The sequence below is a fragment of the Schistocerca cancellata genome, chromosome 11 (assembly GCF_023864275.1).
Source record: "Schistocerca cancellata isolate TAMUIC-IGC-003103 chromosome 11, iqSchCanc2.1, whole genome shotgun sequence".
NCBI lineage: Eukaryota > Metazoa > Arthropoda > Insecta > Orthoptera > Acrididae > Schistocerca > Schistocerca cancellata.
In genome coordinates, this window is record NC_064636.1 from 25,514,810 (window position 1) to 25,537,040 (window position 22,231).

The following is a 22,231-nucleotide window of genomic DNA, read 5'->3' on the forward strand; positions in this document are numbered from 1 at the left end:
TGCACGTAGTGTAGAAAAGCGGCGCGAGAGGGCAGCAGCAGCGGGCGGCAGCACGAAGAGTCACTGCCCGCGAAAGTATGGCCGTCATTGCATAGCACGGCGTACAGCCGACTGCACTTCGTGGCATTTGTAGCCATGTTGGTTGTGTACGTTGTTCGTTTAAAATAGCAAGTACTGTGTATTTTTGTCTTGAATAAGTCAACAATGCTGTGCTTTTAGCTGAACTTTCGAAGCCAAGAAGAGAGGGAAGCAGCAAGAAGAAGAATATGGCTGATGAACTTCTGCAGAGCAAACTGGCAGAACACAAAAGCAACTGCATTGTGTGGAGTAAGAGCAATTTTCACGCATTAACGTAGATTGGAAAATGTTAGATTCCCCGCCTAGTATGTCACGTAGCAAAGACGTGCAGTATTTTACTTGTACAGCTCGTGACGTAACTAGTTTCAGAATGTTGATGTTAAATTCGTAAGGTACAGTATTGGTGCTTTTACTGGTGAACACGTGTTGGTAAAACACAAAATTATGTTACCAGTAACTGAGCCAGCAAAACAAAATCTCGTTTCAACTTGTAGCGTGCAGTTCCTGAAGCATGCTTTTCTCATTTGTTTATTTCTGTTCAGTGTAACATCACGGGAAGTGACGAATTAAAACGAAACGAGACAAACGTGAAAGAAAAACAAATATAATTAGAACAGTATAGTTGATTTCTCGTTATTTTACAGTTGCTGTGTAAGAGGCTGTTGCAGTAAACTATCTCAAGTGCAAATAGACCTTCAACATGTGTAATATATTCCGGTACCGGAACACATGCCAAGTAATGAACGTAACATAAGAGGAGATGTTAAGTTTTTAAATTAAAAATAAAATTACTTTCGAGCAATTCAAGAAGTGGAATGCCACAGATGAGAAGGTGTCGTGTGTATTACTCTACTCCAGCGTGTGCACTTTCTGTGTTGTGATTAACAGTATTATTTCTAAAGTTGTGTTGTTTTGCAAATGAACATCTTTTTCATTTCCAAATGTAATTGCAACGGACAGTTACGAAATTTATTCACCTTTAATACACAGCAGACGTAATGGGGTCAGCCAATTATAGTTTCACTGATTAATCGAATAGTTTTATTCTAGAGCCATTCTAAACCAAAGGAACTAATGAGTTTGTGATACTTAAACCAGCTTTTGTTGTTGTAAACCAATACTTGTACGCAAGGCCGTTGCTGAGAGGAAGATGTTTTTGAAATATGCCCCCAGGAGACAGGAAAAGGGAAAAATTAATTTTATAGCTTCAGTAACTTGCACATCTTATTCATACTATCGTTTGCTGCTGAATCACAACAGCGTGAAATACTATAGGAATACTTATAATTTTATGGTTTAATTAATAGACCCACCAGCTTGGTGATCATAAATTTACCACTGCAAGATACTTAAGTATTCCAATAAAAGAAATGAATGGAATTACCTGGTGTATGCCGTGAAAGGAAAACTAGGTTCAGTAACTATTAAAATAAAAATTAATTTTTATTGTAGCTACTGTATTTTTTAAATGGGACAAAAAGTAAAAATAATTTCATCCATCCCCATACAGATAGCCATGAAAATGAGTGATTGTGAAACGGTAGTAGGTATATAGATGCTTTGAAGACTTAAAATGAGAAATGTGGTGTACATTCAGTAGATAATCGATGCATGAATAGTTCACCTCTTTGCTATTAACTTAGGCATGCAATTATTCCATAATACATTACTGTGCAGAAATGCGCTAACGATGTCTGCATTATTAGTCGGAACATGCGTGTTCCTGGAAATATTTTAGACTGCCATTAAAATGTAGTAGTTTTGTTGAATACGACCTTAAACTATTATGGACTTTAAATAAACTTCCCTCTTCAATTAACAATTTGTTGCACATCACTTGTTTCAGCCTGAGCTGTGTCAATAAATATGCCTTGATTCGGGATCCTACTATCTTCCTGCTCACAAGTTGCAAAATTAACTACGAAAATCAGATTCAATCACCCAAATGATGGTTATAGTACTTTTTACCTCTCGGAATCCTTCAAGAAGTGTATTAAAATCGTCACAAACTAATGACTGGTTCAGCTTGTTTCACAGATAGCTCAGTAATTCATGAAGATTTCTCTTAAATCACTGAAAGTCTCATAGACCTCTGAGGAGTGTTATAATTAGAAATGTATTATTCTCTAGTAACAACTGACAAGCACACGCTTTTACATTGTGATTTACAAAGAAACTCCTTGTTTCCATATTTTTGCTTTTGTGTTAAAACTCCTCCTTTTTTCCAGGTAAACTGTACACATACATGATGCTAGCCTATAATCCCTTATATCTTATTTCTCCATCACCGTGAGTACATGGTGTTGAGAATGGCACAAAACACACATCCAAATTTCACACACCTTTCTAACATAAAAGAAGCTCATGTAACTCTTTATTCAGCATCCTAATGTTTTGACGGACCAAACATTTAACTTTCCTGGAAACTATTCCATATTTTACGATGCTATGCAGTTCTAATTTCTCTCAAAGCTGTCTGTCTGTAATCTGACTCCAACCAAAAGATGTGTTGCCTTACGTTTCCTGAAAGATGCTCCTCTAGTTTCTCTCCCTACCCACCCTATTCAGATGCAGGCCATAATTAGTGTATCCACATCTGCCAATTGGAGCGACAGTAACAGCACACACACGAGAGATTGATTCAATCGAAATCAGTTCACTCAGCACCCAGATTACATGGCTGATAGCTGTGTTTAGATTAGATTAGTACTTGTTCCATAGGTCATGAATACGACACTTTGTAATGATGTGGCATCTGTCAGGTTAATAAAAGGAGTCTATACAAGATATTACATTAGACAAAATATTACATGACACTCAATATATATATATATATATATATATATATATATATATATGGTTATAATAGAGGGAAACATTCCACGTAGGAAAAATATATCTAAAAACAAAGATGATGAGACTTACCAAACGAAAGTGCTGGCAGGTCGATAGATACACAAACGTACACACAAAATTCAAGCTTTCGCATCCTACGGTCGTCAGACAAGTGTTAGCCCCATTTTCGTAATCATTCACCACAACACCACTCCTTTTAATACATTTACACGTTTTTTCGAAATTTTCCCGAATTTCACCATCCTTTAACGTGTTTTAGCGGCAACACAACCACCTAACCTTTATGCACATCGCTATCTACCAACCCAAGTTCATCACAGGATCAACTTAACCAACACTTTTTCGCCTTTTTTCATACCAGATCTCCAGTTGCTTTCTAGTTCACCTTTATCTCACCCCATATATTTTTATTTTCATTTTCATTTCAGCCTCATGTTACACTTTCCACCTTCTAATACCATGTCACCCTCACAACACCCCCACAACGACCCCATTAAGTTTTATTTACATTCCCTCCGCAAACATGCCTTCGGCCTAGCCAGATTACGCTCCCATATTCTATTTTCTCAGGCCTGTCTGACATTTGGCATTACCCCCAAAGGCCTCACACTTAAAGTTCACATTTCTGGCTGCAACCCTTCTTTCCATCAGTCCCTATACCAGTTCCAAACTGAACAATCCATTGCCCTCACCCACCTAATCCTTCACCTACACATCAACTCAGCCAATGAACACACCCGTCAACTCCCATCCTTAATAAAAGTCCTTAATCTTTCCTCTCCCACGTCCACACCGGCTGTTCAGAGCATCCTCCTACAGGCCGACCGTAAATTAGAACAGCATGCCACCCTCCACCTCAAAAACTATCCAATCTCCTGGTTTCCCACCTCCGGAAAGGCAACTCGCTCACCCTTCACAACCTTTCCAGCAAACCTCAACCTCCTCTCATTGCACACCAACCCAGTCTCTCCCATCTACTCAATCTCCCACTTCCAGCTCCACTCTCTCCAAAACCTCAAAATTCCAATCAACACAACCTGGAACCACAACACCCTAATTCAGTAGTTAACCTTTCCTCCAAACCTCTCTCCCAATCCGAAACCTCTGTCCTATCCAAAGGCCTCACTTTCAGCCCCACTCCCAGATTCAACCAAACAGCCCTCGTCAAAGATTTACTGTCCTACACCCATACTCTCTGCTGGAAATATCACTTTGCCACGAAGAAAAATGATCCTAATCCTACTCCTAATGATCCAACTCCCCAAGACACCATCCAAATTGAACCCTGCCTGGAACAGTTCCGTCCTCCGTCACAGCGGGACCCACCTCCTCTTCCTCAAAATCACCCTCTCCAAACCTTCCAGGAATTTCTGACTTCCAGCCTTGCATCTCAATCCTTCTTAAAAAACCTTAATCCTACTCCCAACATCACCACTGCTGAAGCCCAGGCTATCCGTGATCTGAAGGCTGACCGATCCATCGTCATTCTTCCGGCGGACTAGGGTTCCACGATCGTGGTACTTGATCGTCGGGAGTATGTGGCTGAGGGACTGCGTCAGCTTTCAGACAACACCACATACAAAGTTTGCCAAGGTAACCCCATTCCCGATGTCCAGGCGGAGCTTCAAGGAATCCTCAGAACCTTAGGCCCCCTGCAAAACCTTTCACCTGACTCCATCAACCTCCTGACCCCACCGACAACCCGCACCCCTACCTTATACCTTCTTCCTAAAATCCACAAACCCAATCATCCCGGCCGCCCCATTTTAGCTGGTTACCAAGCCCCCACAGAACGTATCTCTGCCTACGTAGATCAACACCTTCAACCCATTACATGCAGTCTCCCACCCTTCATCAAAGACACCAACCACTTTCTCGAACGCCTGGAATCCTTACCCAATCTGTTACCCCCGGAAACCATCCTTGTAACCATTGATGCCACTTCCTTATACACAAATATTCTACACGTCCAGGGCCTCGCTGCGATGGAGCACTTCCTTTCACGCCAATCACCTGCCACCCTACCTAAAACCTCTTTCCTCATCACCTTAGCCATCTTCATCCTGACCCACAACTTCTTCACTTTTGAAGGCCAGACATACCAACAATTAAAGGGAACAGCCATGGGTACCAGGATGGCCCCCTCGTATGCCAACCTATTCATGGGTCGCTTAGAGGAAGCCTTCTTGGTTACCCAGGCCTGCCAACCCAAAGTTTGGTACAGATTTATTGATGACATCTTCATGATCTGGACTCGCAGTGAAGAAGAACTTCAGAATTTCCTCTCCAACCTCAACTCCTTTGGTTCCATCAGATTCACCTGGTCCTACTCCAAATCCCATGCCACTTTCCTTGACGTTGACCTCCACCTGTCCAATGGCCAGCTTCACACGTCCGTCCACATCAAACCCACCAACAAGCAACAGTACCTCCATTATGACAGCTGCCACCCATTCCACATCAAACGGTCCCTTCCCTACAGCCTAGGTCTTCGTGGCAAACGAATCTGCTCCAGTCCGGAATCCCTGAACCATTACACCAACAACCTGACAACAGCTTTCGCATCTCGCAACTACCGTCCCGACCTGGTACAGAAGCAAATAACCAGAGCCACTTCCTCATCCCCTCGAACCCAGAATCCCCCACAGAAGAACCACAAAAGTGCCCCACTTGTGACAGGATACTTTCCGGGACTGGACCAGACTCTGAATGTGGCTCTCCAGCAGGGATACGACTTCCTCAAATCCTGCCCTGAAATGAGATCCATCCTTCATGAAATCCTCCCCACTCCACCAAGAGTGTCTTTCCGCCGTCCACCTAACCTTCGTAACCTGTTAGTTCATCCCTATGAAATCCCCAAACCACCTTCCCTACCCTCTGGCTCCTACCCTTGTAACCGCCCCCGGTGTAAAACCTGTCCCATGCACCCTCCCACCACCACCTATTCCAGTCCTGTAACCCGGAAGGTGTATACGATCAAAGGCAGAGCCACGTGTGAAAGCACCCACGTGATTTACCAACTGACCTGCCTACACTGTGACGCATTCTATGTGGGAATGACCAGTAACAAACTGTCCATTCGCATGAATGGACACAGGCAGACAGTGTTTGTTGGTAATAAGGATCACCCTGTGGCTAAACATGCCTTGGTGCACGGCCAGCACATCTTGGCACAGTGTTAAACCGTGCGGGTTATCTGGATACTTCCCACTAACACCAACCTATTAACTTACTCTTCAATATATCCTCTCTTCCCGTTATCCACCAGGCCTCAATCTCCGCTAATTTCAAGTTGCTGCCACTCATACCTCACCTGTCATTCAACAACATCTTTGCCTCTGCACTTCTGCCTCGACTGACATCTCTGCCCAAACTCTTTGTCTTTAAATATGTTTGCTTGTGTCTGTATATGTGTGGATGGATAAGTGTGTGTGTGTGTGTGTGTGTGTGTGTGTGTGTGTGTGTGTGTGTGTGTGTGTGTGAGAGAGAGTGTATACCCATCCTTTTTTCCCCCTAGGGTGGGTCTTTCCGCTCATGGGATTGGAATGACTCCTTGCCCTCTCCCTTAAAACCCGCATCCTTTTGTCTTTCCCTCTCCTTCCCTCTTTCCTGATGGGGCGGCGGTTTGTTGCGAGGGCTTGAATTTTGTGTGTATGTTTGTGTTTGTTTGTGTGTCTGTCGACCTGCCAGCACTTTCATTTGGTAAGTCACATAATCTTTGATGCTATTAGGTAAGTGACCAAAGACTTTTGTGGCAGCATAATTTACTCCCTTCTGAGCCAAAGTTAGATTTAACCTTGAGTAGCGAAGATCATCCTTTCTCCTAGTGTTGTAGCCATGTACACTGCTATTAGTTTTGAATTCGTTCGGATTGTTAATAACAAATTTCATAAGTGAATATATATATTGTGAGGCTACACTGAAGATTTCTAGCTCTTTAAATAAATGTCTGCAGGATTATCTTGGATGAGCTCCAGCAATTATTCTGATTACACACTTTTGTGCAACGAACACTCTTTTACTCAATGACGAGTTACCCCAGAATATGATGCCGTACAAAAGCAGAGAATGAAAATAAGCATGGTAAGCTAATTTACTCAGATGTATATTGCCAAAATTTGCAATGACCCTAATAGCATAAGTAGCTGAACTCAAACGTTTCAGCAGATCCTCAGTGTGTTTTTACCAGTTCAGCCCCTCATTAATGCATACGCCTAGAAATTTTGAATATTCTACCTTAGCTACCGATTTCTGATCAAAGTCTATATTTATTAATGGTGTCATTCCATTTACTGTGTGAAACTGTATATACTGTGTTTTGTCAAAATTAATGAGAGCCCATTTGCAGAGAACCACTTAATGATTTTCTGACAAACATCGTTACAATTTCACCAGTTAATTCTTGTCTGTCGGGTGTGATAGCTATACTTGTATTATAGGCAGAAAGTACCAGCTTTACATCTTTGTAAATGTAGAATGGCGAGTCATTAATATATATTAAGAACAGCAGAGGACCCAAGACTGAACCATCCGACACCCCATTCTTGATTTTCCCCAGTTTGACAAATCACCAGTTTTTTGCATATTATGTGAACTGTTTATTTCAACTTTCTGCACTCTTCCAGTTAGGTATGATTAAACCATTTGAGCACTGTCCCATTCACACCACAGTACTTGAGCTTATCTAGAAGTATTCCATGATTTACATTGTCAAAAGCCTTTGATACATCACAAAAAATCCCAACAGGTGACTTCCGGTTACTCAAAGCATTTAATATTTCATTAGTGAAAGTGTATATAGCATTTTCTGTGGAAATCCCTTCTGGAAACCAAACTGACATTTTGTTAAAACTTTATTTTTACAAAGGTGTGAAGCTACTCTACAATACATTACTTTTTCAAGAATTTTGGATAAGGCAGTCAGAAGAGAGATTGGGCGGTAGTTGTTGACATCAGACGTATCCCCTTTTTTATGCAGTGGTTTAACAGTGGCATACTTCAGTCTATCTGGGAAAATACCCTGCTTCAGAGAGCTATTGCATATGTGGCCAAGAATCCCACTTATTTCTTGGGAACAAGCTTTTATTATCCTGCTGGAAATGCCATCAATTCCATGTGAGCTTTTATTCTTGAGAGAGTTTATCATCTTCCTAATTTCAGAAGGAGAGGTGGGTGGAATTTCAGTTGTGTCAAATGGTGTGGGTAAGGCGTCTTCCATTAACTGCCTTGCTTCTTCTAATGAACATTTAGATCCTATTTTCTCTACAACATTTAAAAAATGATTATTCAAAATGTTTTTGGCTTCCGGCTTGTTGTTTATCAAGTTTCCATTCACTCTGATGATAATGCCGTCATACTGTACTCTAGGTTGCCCTGTCCCCCTTGTAATAATATTCCAAACTGTTTTGATTTTGTTATCAGAGGTATTAATCTCAGACATGATGCACATGCTTCTGGACTTTTTAATAACCTTTCTTAATGTAGCACAGTAGTTTTTATAATATTTGGCTGTTTCTGGGTCATTACTCTTTCTTGTTGTTAGATACAGTTCCCTTTTGTGGTTACAAGATATTTGTATTCCTTTAATAAGCCAAGGTTTTTTGCATGGTTTCTTATAATTAGATTTAACTACTTTCTTGGGGAAACAGTTTTCAAATTCTCTTACAAGTGTATCATGAAATAAGTTATATTTTAAATTAGCATTGGGTTCCTTGTACACCTCATCCCAGTATAACTGTTGAAGATTTTCTCTGAAATTTATAATTGTTGAGTCATTAATTGAACACACAACTTTGGAGGGTAATTTTGAATTACTGAATGGAGCTATGTCATATACTGTAACTAGCTGAGCACCATGATCAGAAAGGACATTCTCAACAGGACAAGAATTTATGTTATTAAACCTATCTTGGTCTATAAAAGTGTTATCTGTCAATGTGCTGCTGTCCTTTACTACCCGAGTAGTGAATAAACATTGAAGTCCCCACAAATAATAATTTGCTTTCCCCTATCTGACAGATAGCACAACAAGGCATCCAAGTTTTCCAGGAATAAATGAAAGTTTCCTGAAGGGGACCTATATACTGTTACAAGAGCCCTCCTTCAGTTTAAGTTGACAGGCACATGCTTCTATACATTGCTCTAGGCAAAATGTTTTAGTATCTAAGCTTTCTACACAGTGATAACTTTTGACATATATGGCAACTCCTTCTCCCACCTTATTCTCTCTACTCACTTAAATCACAGCTGGTTGTGGTGCTGCAATACTTAAACATGTGTGCTGTTACTTCTTGTATTTTCTCCAGACTGGCTTCCATACTCTGCTCTAAGTTGACAGAACTATTTAAGTGAAACAAGTTCAAAACTCCTTTATACTTTGTGTTCCTTTCTCTGTGGCTTTGTGCATTTGTGACTTCTGTATAAGTTTCGTTATTTGAAGGAATGTAACAGTTATTGAAATTTTCAGGCAGAATAGACACATACAAATTTGGTGGACCCAAAGGTTGTAGTTGGATTCTTCACTTATGATGAGAAATGGAAAGTAAGAGATAAACAGGAGAGGAACAAGCACCTGTTTGGAATTCAAAGAGGGTCAGCCAGCATGCGGGTATTCTTGCCTTTGGTCAGTCTGATGGCTTTTCGTACCTAAATTACTGCTGCTTGGATATTGTTGTGGTCATCACTCCTAAGACAGATTTCGTACATATCTCCGATCTAGCCTGTCATGTGCAGTCCTCTTCATCTCTGAATAACTACTGCAACCTACATCCATTTGAACCCTACCTACAGTATTCAAGGGTTTGACTCTATCTAAAATCTCTACTGCCAACACATTCCTCAAGTACCCAATTAACTGTTCCTTTTTACTTCTTGATGTTTCCTGTTAAAGTGACTGTACATTTAGGCAGGTGGTGCCATAAATTTCTGTCCTCTCAGATAATATACCTCTTTATCGATCATGATCTTCTCCATTATTTTCATTGGAGAATTTTATTTGTGGGTCGGCAAGTGATAAACTGTTTGTGGTAGTATAGAAGTGCCGTCGCCATACTATATTGTTTTTATTTTGTGTGTTTATATTCCAGTCTTTGCGATTCATTTTGGGATCTGCCTCATGTCGATCTGGAATGAGGCATCATTGCTGGTCGCAGTGGTCAAAACTAGTCTCTAACATGAAAGTGGTAAAATAAAGCGATGGAGTTGTTCAAAAACAAATACCTCTTCATTGGTGATTCAGACTACCCACCACATCTTTAGCATTCTTCTGCAGCACTACACTGAAACGGCTTCTAATCTCCTCTTGTCTATACTGTTTATTGTCCAAGTTTCACTTCCATATAAGGCTACAGTCCAGACAAATATTTCAGTCAACAGGTGGATTTATTTGTGTTAATGCAAGGTGTGTATTGTGTAAGGATTTTAGGGTAAGCTGAGGCACTGTGTGTAAGGAAACAGATCCCTATTTTAGAACATGGCTGTGTGAAGGTCACTGACTAAAACCTGAAAATAAATCTAAATATGTAAATGAAATAACTAAAATGTAATACCTCCAGTGGCCACAGGCTCCTTTCTGGGTCACATGCATCACAATAAACTAGCAATGAGTTAACTAGTCATCCAGCACCTCCGATGAGGGTATGAAGGTCACAGCTGAGAACCAAGCAAGTGACACTGTAAACTTATTAGACGGGACCATTAGAATAATGAATAATAGACATCAAATTGAAATTTATTGGAAATCTACAGCAACGCTCTGCCATCCATTTGAAACTGTTACCCAACTTAGATTCTTTGTTAAAGATAATATTTTTGATGTACTTATTCTAATTGTGGTCTTAATTTCACTGATACATCAGTTATTTAGTAGTTAAACCTAGATGAAAATAAGTACATGACATAATAAGAAAACAAACCAATATGTATTTCTGGGAGGAGAACATTAGCTATAAAGACTAACAGTTCAACTTAAAAAAATATTTTCCAAATTATGTTAGACTCATTAATTTGTTGTTGTTGTTGTTGTTGTTGTTGTGGTTTTCCGTCCTGAGACTGGTTTGATGCAGCTTTCCATGCTACTCTATCCTGTACAAGCCTCTTCATCTCCCAGTACCTACTGCAGCCTACATCCTTCTGAATCTGCTTAGTGTATTCATCTCTTGGTCTCCCTCTATGATATTTACCCTCCACGCTGCCGTCCAATACTATATTGGTGATCCCTTGATGCCTCAGAACATGTCCTACCAACTGGTCCCTTTATCTTGTCAAGCTGTGCCACAAACTCCTCCCCAATTCTATTCAGTACCTCCTCATTAGTCATGTGATCTACCCATCTAATCTTCAGCATTCTTCTGTAGCACCACATTTCGAAAGCTTCTATTCTCTTCCTGTCCAAACTACTTATTGTCCACGTTTCACTTCCATACATGGCTACACTCCATACAAATACTTTTAGAAACGACTTCCTGACACTTAAATCTATATTCGATGTTAACAAATTCCTCTTCTTCAGAAGCGCTTTCCTTGCCATTGCCAGTCTACATTTTATATCCTATCTACTTCGACCATCATCAGTTATTTTGCTCCTCAAATAGCAAAACCCCTTTACTACTTTAAGCGTCTCATTTCCTAATCTAATTCCCTCAGCATCACCTGACTTAATTCGACTACATTCCATTATCCTTGTTTTGCCTTTGTCGATGTTCATCTTATATGCTCCTTTCAAGACACTGTCCATTCCATTCAACTGCTCTTCCAAGTACTTTGCTGTCTCTGACAGAATTACAATGTCATCGGCGAACCTCAAAGTTTTTATTTCTTCTCCATGGATTTTAATTCCTACTCGAAATTTTTCTTTTGCTTCCTTTACTGCTTGCTCAATATACAGATTGAATAACATTGAGGAGAGGCTACAACCCTGTCTCAGTCCCTTCCCAACCGCTGCTTCCCTTCCATGCCCCTCGACTCATAACTGCCGTCTGGTTTCTGTACAAATTGTAAATAGCCTTTTCCTCCCTGTATTTTACCCCTGCCACCTTCAGAATTTGAAAGAGAGTATTCCAGTTAACATTATCAAAAGCCTGCTCCCAGCACACCAAAGTGTTTCTAATTCATTCATTTGAATTTAGTTGGTCTACTATTCCCAGTACACTGACTAAATTCAAACGAATGAATTAGAAACACTCTGAACAGAGCTACTTGACAGATTTGTGTTGACTCCAGTTCAGTGTAGACTACCGTAACAGATTTTGTTAACTCGAAAAGAATTGGGGGGTGGAGGGGGGGATGTTTCTGATTAAGTCTTTGACACATGGACTCTCGGTTAATGTAACATTTCTTTTGCCTGTCACACCATTGTGAATATGTCACAATGCAATGTGTGCGATGTCGAACCAACCGACCCCGTCCCAGTCCCAACCTTCCACTGCAGAACGCCCGTCCACCACAGAACCTGACAGCCCCTCCTGTACCCTCCCAACAGGGCGCAACCGAGGCAGCTCCGCCGTCCCCTTCTCCGGCCGACACTCGGCTAACGGAGAGGCAGCGGCGCTGGCTGGCGGCTCTGGAGAGCATCCACGACCAGCCGTGGGACGCATTAGTCGGGATCGTCGAGGACTTCGTCTGTGAGATCACCGAGCTGAAGCCGCAACACCAGGCGGCCGGAGGTCTATAGGACGGGTGACCAGCAGCAGCACACCATGGCCAGGGCCACGCCAGCACTGCTGCCAATCCCCCTGCACGCGGCCGCGGTAGGCGGCGCGGTGGACGTGGTGCTGTGTGCCGGAACGATGCGAATGCAACGTCTGAAATTCAGAAACTGTACCGCATGGACTGGCGCAGGGCGATGCAGCGCGTCCTTGGTGAGACGTCGCCGTACTGCCAAATTGATGGCAACGCGCTCACGGAGCACTTCAGAAAAATCTATACTAAAACCGACTTTTGTGTTAGACATGCACCAGCTGCTGTCCCGGACTTTGCCGCCACCACACCTCCTGATGTCAGCAAGGAGGTCCTGATGCTAATCACTGCAACAGCGGCTCCAGAAGGCGAGCCGTACTGCTCCTGGGGCAGACGGAGTCAACTACTCCGGCTTGCGGCGTGAGGAACCTGGGTGCCAAGTGCTAGCTAAGATCTCCTTGTACTGCTGGAAAGAGCGGAAGACTCGAGTGCAGTGGAAAGTATCCATTACCGTCCTCATCCACAATAAAGGTGACATCTTGGACGTGACAAACTGGCGGCCTCTAGCTTTGAGCTCCACCATCTCTAAGCTCTTTGCTGCAATCGTTGTGGATCGTACAACCCTCTGGGCAGAGCGTCTGAGCCTGCTCTCCCCAGAACAAAAGGGTTCAAAGGCTGCTCTGAGCACAACTTTATTGTGCAGACGGCAACTGATGATGCAAGATGCAGGGGAGGCCAAGCATGCTTTGCTTGGCTTGATCTAGCGAATGCTTCCGGCTCAGTGCCTCACGCTCACCTCCTTGGAGTACTGAGCAGGATGGGACTACCAGAGCAATTGCATCATCTAATTGTCGACGTGTACAATGGTTGCTCCACCCGTGTCCGTACATCTGACGGGCTAACGGAGGAGTTGGAGATTCAGGCGGGGGTCATGCAGGGCCGTCCACTGTCGCCCATCGTCTTTAACCTCACGCTGGAGCCGGTACTTCGCGCCGCAAACGCTCTTAGAAATGAGTGTGGTATTCCACTTTGCAGCGTAAGTGTGAGTGCACTGGCGTATGTGGACGATATCGTGCTTCTAGCACGGGACTCGGAGGCGATGCAGACACTCCTCAATGTTGTGGGTGAGGTGGCAACGTGGGCTGGGCTTACCTTCAAGCCATCGAAGTGTGCCACGCTTCACATCTGCCGTTGTGAGACATTATACTCGGTATTTGCCCTACAAGTGGGAGAACCAGCCGTTCTCGGTGAGGGTGATGCCTACCTCCGTCTCGGTGTCCCATCGGGTACAAAGTCTCGCAGACGCCAGCGGAAGCGATCGCGGCAATTCGACTTGACTTGGAGCTCCTGGACGCTTCCCTGCTGGCTCCTTGGCAGAAGATTGATGCAGTGCGCCTCTTCCTCCTCCCCAGGCTTGACTTTGTCACGCGGGGCGGAGCGGTACGCAAGGGACCACTGTCTGCACTCGACAAGGCAGTTAAAGCGGCTGTTAAATCCTGGCTCTTCCTTCCGCAGTGCGCCTCGACTGAACAACTGCACCTCGCACTGGGAGAGGGAGCATGTGGCCTGACGCTGCTCGCGGATGCCGCAGACCATCTCCACCACCATCCACGGCTTCCGCATGTTCGACTGCGCAGACGCCACCGTCCGCGACATCGCCTCGGCCACACTATCTACGGCTGCGCGCCGCCAACTGGGGAGGGAGCCGAGTCGGTCCGACTTGGCCACTTACCTTAGCGGCAACATCGAGAGTGACCTCACAAGAGACCGAGGTGACATCCAGTCGCGTGGACACGTGTCGGGAACACCACAAGGTGCCTAGCGCCACGTGGTGTCACCCGAGTTGCAGGTGAAGGTCTGCAGTCGGCTCGCCATCGCAGACGACGTGGAACATGGTGGCATCGGAGGGGTGACGCACCCGGCCACGGATGGGGCGGAGCCTCGCGGCACGGCCGGCGGGGCGGAGCCTCGCAGCAAATGTGGTGGAGCAGCACTGCACCGACGGACCTGCGGGACGGCTGCACGGCACCTCGAAGGTGGCGGTGATGGACCGCAACACGATGGTGACAGCGTGGGACACGCCACCAACACTGGCGTCGAGCATGTCCGGGTGGGAGGGAGCGCCAAACGTCTTCTCTCGTGGACGCTCTGCGAGTGCCTGAGGCAGCACCTGTGCAACCTCCTACTCAGGAAACCTGACCAGGGGAAGGTGTCTGAGTGCACCGAGGAGTCCACAGCGTCCAACCACTTCGTGGCGGGAGGCAAGTACACACGCTTCGCAGACTGGCGGTTCGTCCATCACGCCAGGCTCGGAGGTGTGCCTCTCAACGGCTGCCTCAGTTTTGATGGGCGGGGGTGAACAACCACAAAGCGTGCCGACGCTGTGGCCACAACAACGAGACACTCCCACAAGTGATCAACCCGTGTATGGTGCACTCGGCAGCCCTACAATATCGCCACAACGCGGTCCTCAACCACCTCGGGCAGCCAAGAAGAGGAAACACTGCTATTCCTGACTTCAGGATGAACCAAATTGTCTTGGGGGCTGCGTACGGATCTCGTAGTAACCGACGAGGCCGCGAAGTCTGTGACCGTCGTCGATGTGACAGTCCCCTTTGAGAATAGGCGGATTGCGCTCGACAACGCTCGGCAGCTAAAGAAGATAAAATATGTCGACGTTGCACGGATTAACCACTAGTGGTTATTCTGTCACTGTCGATGCCCTGGTTGTTGGCAGTCTGGGGGCGTGGGACTGCCAGAATGATGCTGTGTTTTGGCACTTAGGCATCGCCTGCCGCTACTGTCGACTAATGCGGCGGCTGACGGTATCTGACTCCATCGAGTGGTCGCACGACATTTACGTGGAACACATCACTGGCAACCACCAGTATGTGTCCCCCTAGACTGTGACTTGCTTCGACGTCAGGCTGCGAGACCCTCGAGACTGCAGTCGTTGGAGAACTTCGAGGTCGGTGCCTTCGTGCCGGCGGTGTCGAGCTTTTTCTCCACGACGCGGGAACTGCAGCGGAACATCTTCGCCCTGCACTGCAACAGTGCCGAGTCAATAGCGGTGCTGCCTGGTGCCCCTCCCTCTGTGGTGTCCGCCGAATACGGCCCCCACCTCGCTCGGCACGGCGCCAGACGTGTGCCTACTGCGAGGCAGTCTCCAGCCGTCGCGGGAAGCCACGCCCTCCTGCCGCGACACCCCAGTGACGTCTGCCGCAAGGCGGACAGAGGGGAGAAGCCCGGCTGTGTGCGACCCGCCTGTGTGTGTGGCGCACCAGCCGCTGGCAGCCGTGCGTGTGCAGTGTGCTGTCAGGGCATGGAGATGAATGAAATAAAAAATAGTTCCTAAATTAGTTCCAAACCTCCCCCGCCAGTCTGACATAATTGAGGCCGAGCTTAACGCGGGATTAGTCTTAAGTCTGATACACTTAACACTTTGGGTCCTGAGCCATTGTGCATGGTTGTCTACCATAAAGCTTGGCTGATTTTAACATATTTTGAACTACTACAACTCGTGAAAGCTTTCAGTTTAAGCAATAAAATTACTCTTATTGAAAGACCTAGACTTTCTTGTTTAAAACCGTATATAATACCTTTCTCTTGAATTTGTATATACTTTTGACAAGTGTTACTATTATAACATTGTTTTTGAAAAAAGGAAAAATTGGTCAAAGGTATATTCACTGTATTTTCTTGAAGGAATTTTTTTTTATTTTACACAAAAATTGTTATTATGATGGATACAGCATGTCTTATCTACAGTAACTTCCTGTAGCTATTTTATGATGCAATTTTGCTCTTTGTGTGGTTAATTTTGAAGCATGGCATTTTGCACAGTGCTACTTTACATTCACTACCCTGGTAGCTTGTGTCTTTTCACCACACTTTTGCAGTCAGTTTTTTTTCCTCTCAGAGAACACACTACACACTGTGTATGTTTCTGTTTCTTGCCTACTTCTGTCTCAATCTTTCCCAGGAAATGATTTCCAGTTGATAGTCTTGAGAGTCCAGATGGACCAGGTCGGGGTTCAAGATCTTTGCTTTGTGCAAGATCTGCGCAGATAATTGTCATGAAGTGAGATGTTGTGAAGTGTTTGCAGTAACCTTATCGTATAATATGCAGGAATTTGCAACCACTATTAGTATAACATGGAATGCCAACTTTCTCCACCACTTCACAGTTCGATTTTAAAAAACGCCGTATGACAATCGCTGATCTGAAAAGTCAACACCAAACTTGTTTTTACTGCAGTCCACTACACAGGCTGGCTTTGACTTCTCTCTTCCTCTCTGATCAGTGAAAGTGACCATCTCAGCAGTGTGCCTTGTACTTCTCATATGCACATTTCTTTTGTCCTTCCAACACAGTGCTAACATATTTCCTTTACGCCTGAAAATAAGTTCACCTTGCTGAAGATTCGGATCTTTTATAGCACGAGGCAATCCCTGCCGAGATTTTCTCGTTGTTCCCACAGGAGCAGTTTTTGCAGCTTCCAGTTCTGAAGCAAGTATTGGACTTGTGTAGAATCTGTCCGTAAACAAAGTGTAGCCTTTTCCTGAAAGATCTGCAAGCAATGTTTTTACCAGAGTCACTGTGTCAGACCTTCCACCTGCGTAAACAGAGAAATTCCAGATGTAACCTGTGTCAGATTCGGATAACATGTACAGTTTGATACCGTATTTATTTGATTTTTGTGGCATGTACTGTTTGTCTGTGTAACCTCACAATCTCCTTCCCCACGCTAGAGCAAACTTTCAAATCTTAATACACATTTCGCACTGTTCGTGTGGCTTTATACCATTCAATTGATGCAGTTAATGATTTTGCTGTCATCTACTGTGACAAATTTCTGTGAGAAATAATTAATCTCTCTGCTGGCCAGTGCCGCAAAGGAGTGCACGACGGAGAAAAACAGGTGCACGAAACTATGGAAACGTGGCTGAACTGGTTGAGATCCTGGCACACGGAACGGACGTCAACAGACAGTGTGAAAATGGCTACACCCCACTTCACAAGACGGCGAAGTGTGGTGATGCCTCGGCCATAAACTGGCTGCCGGAGTCCGGTGCGGACGTCAGCGTGCGAAATGACTGGCGGCAGACTCCCCTCCACGTAGCGGCAGCATGCGGCAAATGTGGTACCATGAGGGTCCTGCTGTTTCACGGTGCGGACAAGGACGCGTGGGACGGCTGTGGGCGGACAGCTTTGCAGGTTGCCGCCACATGTTTTACAGATTGCTACTGCATGTGGTGAAGTGGTCTCATGACCTGCTGTGGCGCTTGGGCTCGGACCGGTCTGCTGCCGGCTACGGTAAGACACCTCTTGAGCTCACCCTGATGTACAACAGGAGGGCAGTTGTAGGTATAATGACAAGGAGACGGCATGACTGTGGGGTCGGGGATTTGTCCGAAATTGTGTGTGGTGAAAGAGGACCCCTAACACCTCACGTGGTTAAAATATTAGGACGCACTACTCGGAAATCCCGAGAAAAATCGATCCAAAGTTTCTTAGGTGCCTTATGAGTATAAAAAGTTAGTCCATTGGCGAGCCGCCGTCTGGCCTACATGGTTAACGCTCGGACCCTTACGTCAGAGGTTTCGGGTTTGATTCCTACTCCAGCACTTTTTTTTTCCTTCTGTTGCTTGCAGTGCATTGTTACAGGAGAATCGTGAAATTAATTCCTGGGAAGATTGTATAAAAATTCATTCTATAATTCACCATCTGTTATCATCACCAATATTCCGAGACATGATTCAATATGCCTCATTTGCCTCAAAATTATCAGAAACTCAAAACAGTTTCGTAAATGTTAATGGGGCATATTTTTGTACAGATTTATTGCAAACGCCCTGCGATTGTAAAAAATCCGCTTTTATATGCTGCGCAAGATGTCGCAAAAATTATTGCTTTGTTTGTTTTTACAATAATTACCACTGCGGTTCTTGTTTATAATTATTATATGTATAAAAATTGAATTTCCCAATTGACTTTGTTATTATGATTAACAACTCAATGTTTCTCCTCATATACTTTACAATGAAAAATGGAAAACCCACTGCCATGAATTGTGTTGTTGGACAAAAAGAAAATACTTTTTATTCAATAATGTAACTAATTTGTTAAAGATAATGTAGGTTTGGGAAGCTTTCTGAATAACTGGTGGAGTAACCAAAGAAAATAAAACAGAAGAGAAAATAAAAGTGCCGGAGGAGGAATTGAACCTGAGACGTTTGGTGCAAAAGTCCGCGCCCTAAACATCCAGGCCAGACGGCAGCTCGGCAATGGGCTAACATTTTACACTCATAAGGCACCTAAGAAACTTCACATCAAGTTTTCCCGGGATTTTCTGCGTAGTGCGTCCTAATATTTCCTAATATTTTAACCACGTGAGGTGTTATGGGTCCTCTTCCACAACACAAAATTTCGGACAAATCCCCAAGCCCACAGTCGTGCCGTCTCCTTGTGAGCAGGACTTGTCCCTCGTAACACCTGCCTGAGGATTTGTCCCGTGTTAACACGGGCCTGTCCTACCATTTGCAGATGAAGAAAGTAAAACCCTGGTATACTGTGAAATACATGTCATGGAATTATTGAAATATTTACCTGATCTTCCCCACACCCCTCCCCCCCCCCCCCCACACCCCCACCCCCCCTTCTTTCTTCTCTTCATACTGGTCTTACTTCCGCAGGTGAGACTTTCTAAACTGCTACCTTCAACTTCTGTGAGCTTTCCAAACAGTAGTTTTTTTACACTTAGTTTGCTGGCAGTAGGTCACATGTTTGAGAGGCACATGATTGCAGAGCTCTATTGAAACTGCTCCAGAGTAGCAGTCATTAATATTTTAGCTTCACTATGTTCCAAATACACTTATTTTCAATGAACTTCCAGCGTGGTATACTTTGAAGCATTTTCAAGAATCTTACACAACATGCTGTTCCCAGAAGTGTCCAGCACTTCTGTTAACACAGCCTGAAATTTGTGTGTGCATTTTTGTGTCAGTTTACACATCCCTATTCTTAGGTGTCGAGTTACTGTTGCCCGTCAGCATGCACCAGAGTGTGAGGCAACTGGTGAATATGTGGTCAGATTACTGCCAGTGGAGAAGCACACAGTGTGTGTACTAGAGTTACCAGTTAAACCGGTATTACACTATCAAATTTCTTTGTACATTATCTTTGTCAAATATCTTTGTCAAAGATATTTGATGGTGTAATAGGGAACTTCGACAAATGTCATCAAATATTTGATCAAATCCAGGGCCTCGCCGTAGATTTGATCAAAGAAGTCTCTCGTCTTCTGTTCACCGCAATGCGATATGTTACCACACGGAGCGCTAGCATCGCTGCAGCATTCTGTCATCTTAAGTGTGTTTGTAAACATGGCCGGAAAGTACAATTGGTGTGTGGCGTCTACCACAAAATTAATAGAGATGTATGAAGCGAATGAGATGCTTTATAATGTGAGGCACCCTGATTATAAAAATAGATTACAAAGATTGGAGAGTTACAAAAATATTGCGGAGATTATTAGCCGTGACATACAGCCTGGGTGTACGGCTGAGGACATAAAGAAGAAAATTAATGGCCTCCGCACAAGTTACTCGTACGAGAAAGCAAAAGTACGTATCGACATATTTCTTTCTTTTTATGTATGCAAGTAAAGTTAACATGTCATACAAATGACTAGCATTAATATGTTTCACTGCAGCGACTTGAAGCATACAATAATGTTTACTTAACCTATAAGTAGTTTACATTATTTTCATTACTATTATTGCAGATGCATAAAAGCAAAAGTGGAGCCAGTGCACTGGCGGCATATACTCCACAAGTGTATTGGTTCCACATGCTGAAGTTTCTGGACCAGGCGACAGAGGTGGATGAGAGTGTTTGCAACATTGAAAGCACTAAAAGTGAATGTGCTACAACAACGTTCGAAGAAATGTTTGAGGTATGTACATTTGTTTACATTTTACATAACTAAATGTGATTATCTTGCCAGGGCACTTTCCCAGCGCCATTGTAAAATGTCTTAAAGTATTCTCTAACTACTCTCCCGTGTACTGGACGTCCAGAAGCAGCTGGGCAAGCTATCGGTTCCATTCACTGGAGGTCCTCAGTGCTTTGTGTCTCAAGATAAGTGCAGTCTCCTACTACGGCAGACACTGTTTCCTGATGAGTGTACAAATGTTTTCTTCTCTCAGTTAACAAGTTGTGCAATGTGCAGGCAGCGGGTGTAATTGTGGAAACTTTTTCTGGAGGCAGATTAATGGTAGTACGAAAAATCCTGAAACGACTTGCAAGAATGCCAAAGCTGCTCTCCACTAACCTTCTTCCTCGTGACAGTCTGTAATTGAAAACCTTTTCTTCTTTTGTGATTCATTTTAGGGGGTATGGCTTCATAATGTTATAACTCAGAGGAAAAGCGTCATGTGCCAGTACGACCATTGGAGTTGTAATGTTTGTGTTCCCAAGCTTCCTGTCTTCAGGAATGTTGAGAATAGATCGGTCAGCGAGACACTGACGTAGTTTGGTTTCTGAAAACACTCCAGCGTCACCAACACGCCCATTAGTTTCTACATCAACATAAAAAAATTTGTAGGAAGCATCTACCATGGCAAATAAAATGATACCATTGAAGGATTTGTAATTGAAAAAGTGAGATCCACTACCTTGTGGACATTTAATACAAATATGCTTTCCGTCCATTGCTCCTATAGTGTTAAAATAGTTCCACTTCTTCTCGAAATCCTCTGCAATTTGCTCCCACTCTCCTCTGCTTGTGGGTACCTGTAAATAAATAAGATTTAAGTATGTGCAAGGAAGTACGTAACTAATGGCTTTTATCTCTTATTTTATAGCATGAGATGTAAGAGCCTTCTGTCGCATGTAGCGAGGCGAGGAAAGTCACACCAGACGTGGTGACAGACATCGTGGTGGAGGCCAGCAGGACACTGAAGGCCAGAACTCTGCCTGTCCAAGAAGACCGCTACAGTACCCTTGGCACCCACATCGCAGCAGATCTGCGTGAGATGGAAAACATGGGTGGCAAGGAATTCACAACAGCTACAATGCACGGTCTGCAGTGCTATTTAATGGACGGGTGGGATTTGGTGCACGCGACAACTCGACAAACACAACCGTCCACCTCTGGTTGTATCCAGGCTACCTTCCAGCAGGCTGGAATAGAGGAAGAAGATTAGATTTTATAAATTACATACATACATATATAATTTTTGTATCTCTCCAATCTTCGTAATCTATTTTTATAATCACAGTGCCTCACATTGTAAAGCGCCTCATTCGCTTCATACATCTCTATTAATTTTGTAGTTTCACACACCAATTGATATTTGCTATGTGAATAAAATAAAATAAAAATTGATCTTAATGAACATAAAGTGTTCTGAACATGTATTTACCTTCAGACAGTAGTCCTTTAGTGCTTTATAAATTGCTTCACACGTTTCAGGTATTATTTTACTTAATGTGCACTGTGGAATTAGAGTGCTCTACTGTAAGCTAGAGTAACTTTCTCCTGTAGCAACGAATCAGAGTGTTAACAGTGAACCTGTCTTCTGCAAATATAGCAGTTCTTAAGTGAGTACTGTGTTT

At 43.8% G+C, this 22,231-nt stretch overlaps 1 protein-coding gene and 1 long non-coding RNA gene across 6 annotated transcripts in view; one reads left to right on the top strand and one right to left on the bottom strand.

Moving 5' to 3' along the window:
• The window catches only part of LOC126108133 (uncharacterized), a 57,643-nt gene extending 55,763 nt beyond the window's left edge, over positions 1-1,880 (bottom strand). Inside the window, exon 1 of the long non-coding RNA XR_007523510.1 lies at positions 772-1,880. This is a non-coding gene — a long non-coding RNA (uncharacterized LOC126108133). The remainder of the gene's footprint in view (positions 1-771) is intronic.
• The window catches only part of LOC126108130 (uncharacterized), a 77,755-nt gene extending 55,767 nt beyond the window's left edge, over positions 1-21,988 (top strand). Inside the window, exons 1-3 of one of the 5 annotated variants that reach the window (XM_049913382.1) lie at positions 60-327; positions 20,397-20,567; positions 21,478-21,982. In XM_049913382.1, the coding sequence (XP_049769339.1) occupies positions 274-327; positions 20,397-20,567; positions 21,478-21,489 (237 nt within the window). In that variant the 5' untranslated portion in view covers positions 60-273 and the 3' untranslated portion in view covers positions 21,490-21,982. Of the gene's footprint in view, positions 1-59; positions 328-12,412; positions 18,066-19,268; positions 20,236-20,396; positions 20,568-21,477 lie in introns of those variants that run through there. The other 4 variants (XM_049913381.1, XM_049913383.1, XR_007523504.1 and 1 more) reach the window with 4 other exon arrangements.
• The last annotated feature ends 243 nt before the right edge of the window (positions 21,989-22,231 follow it).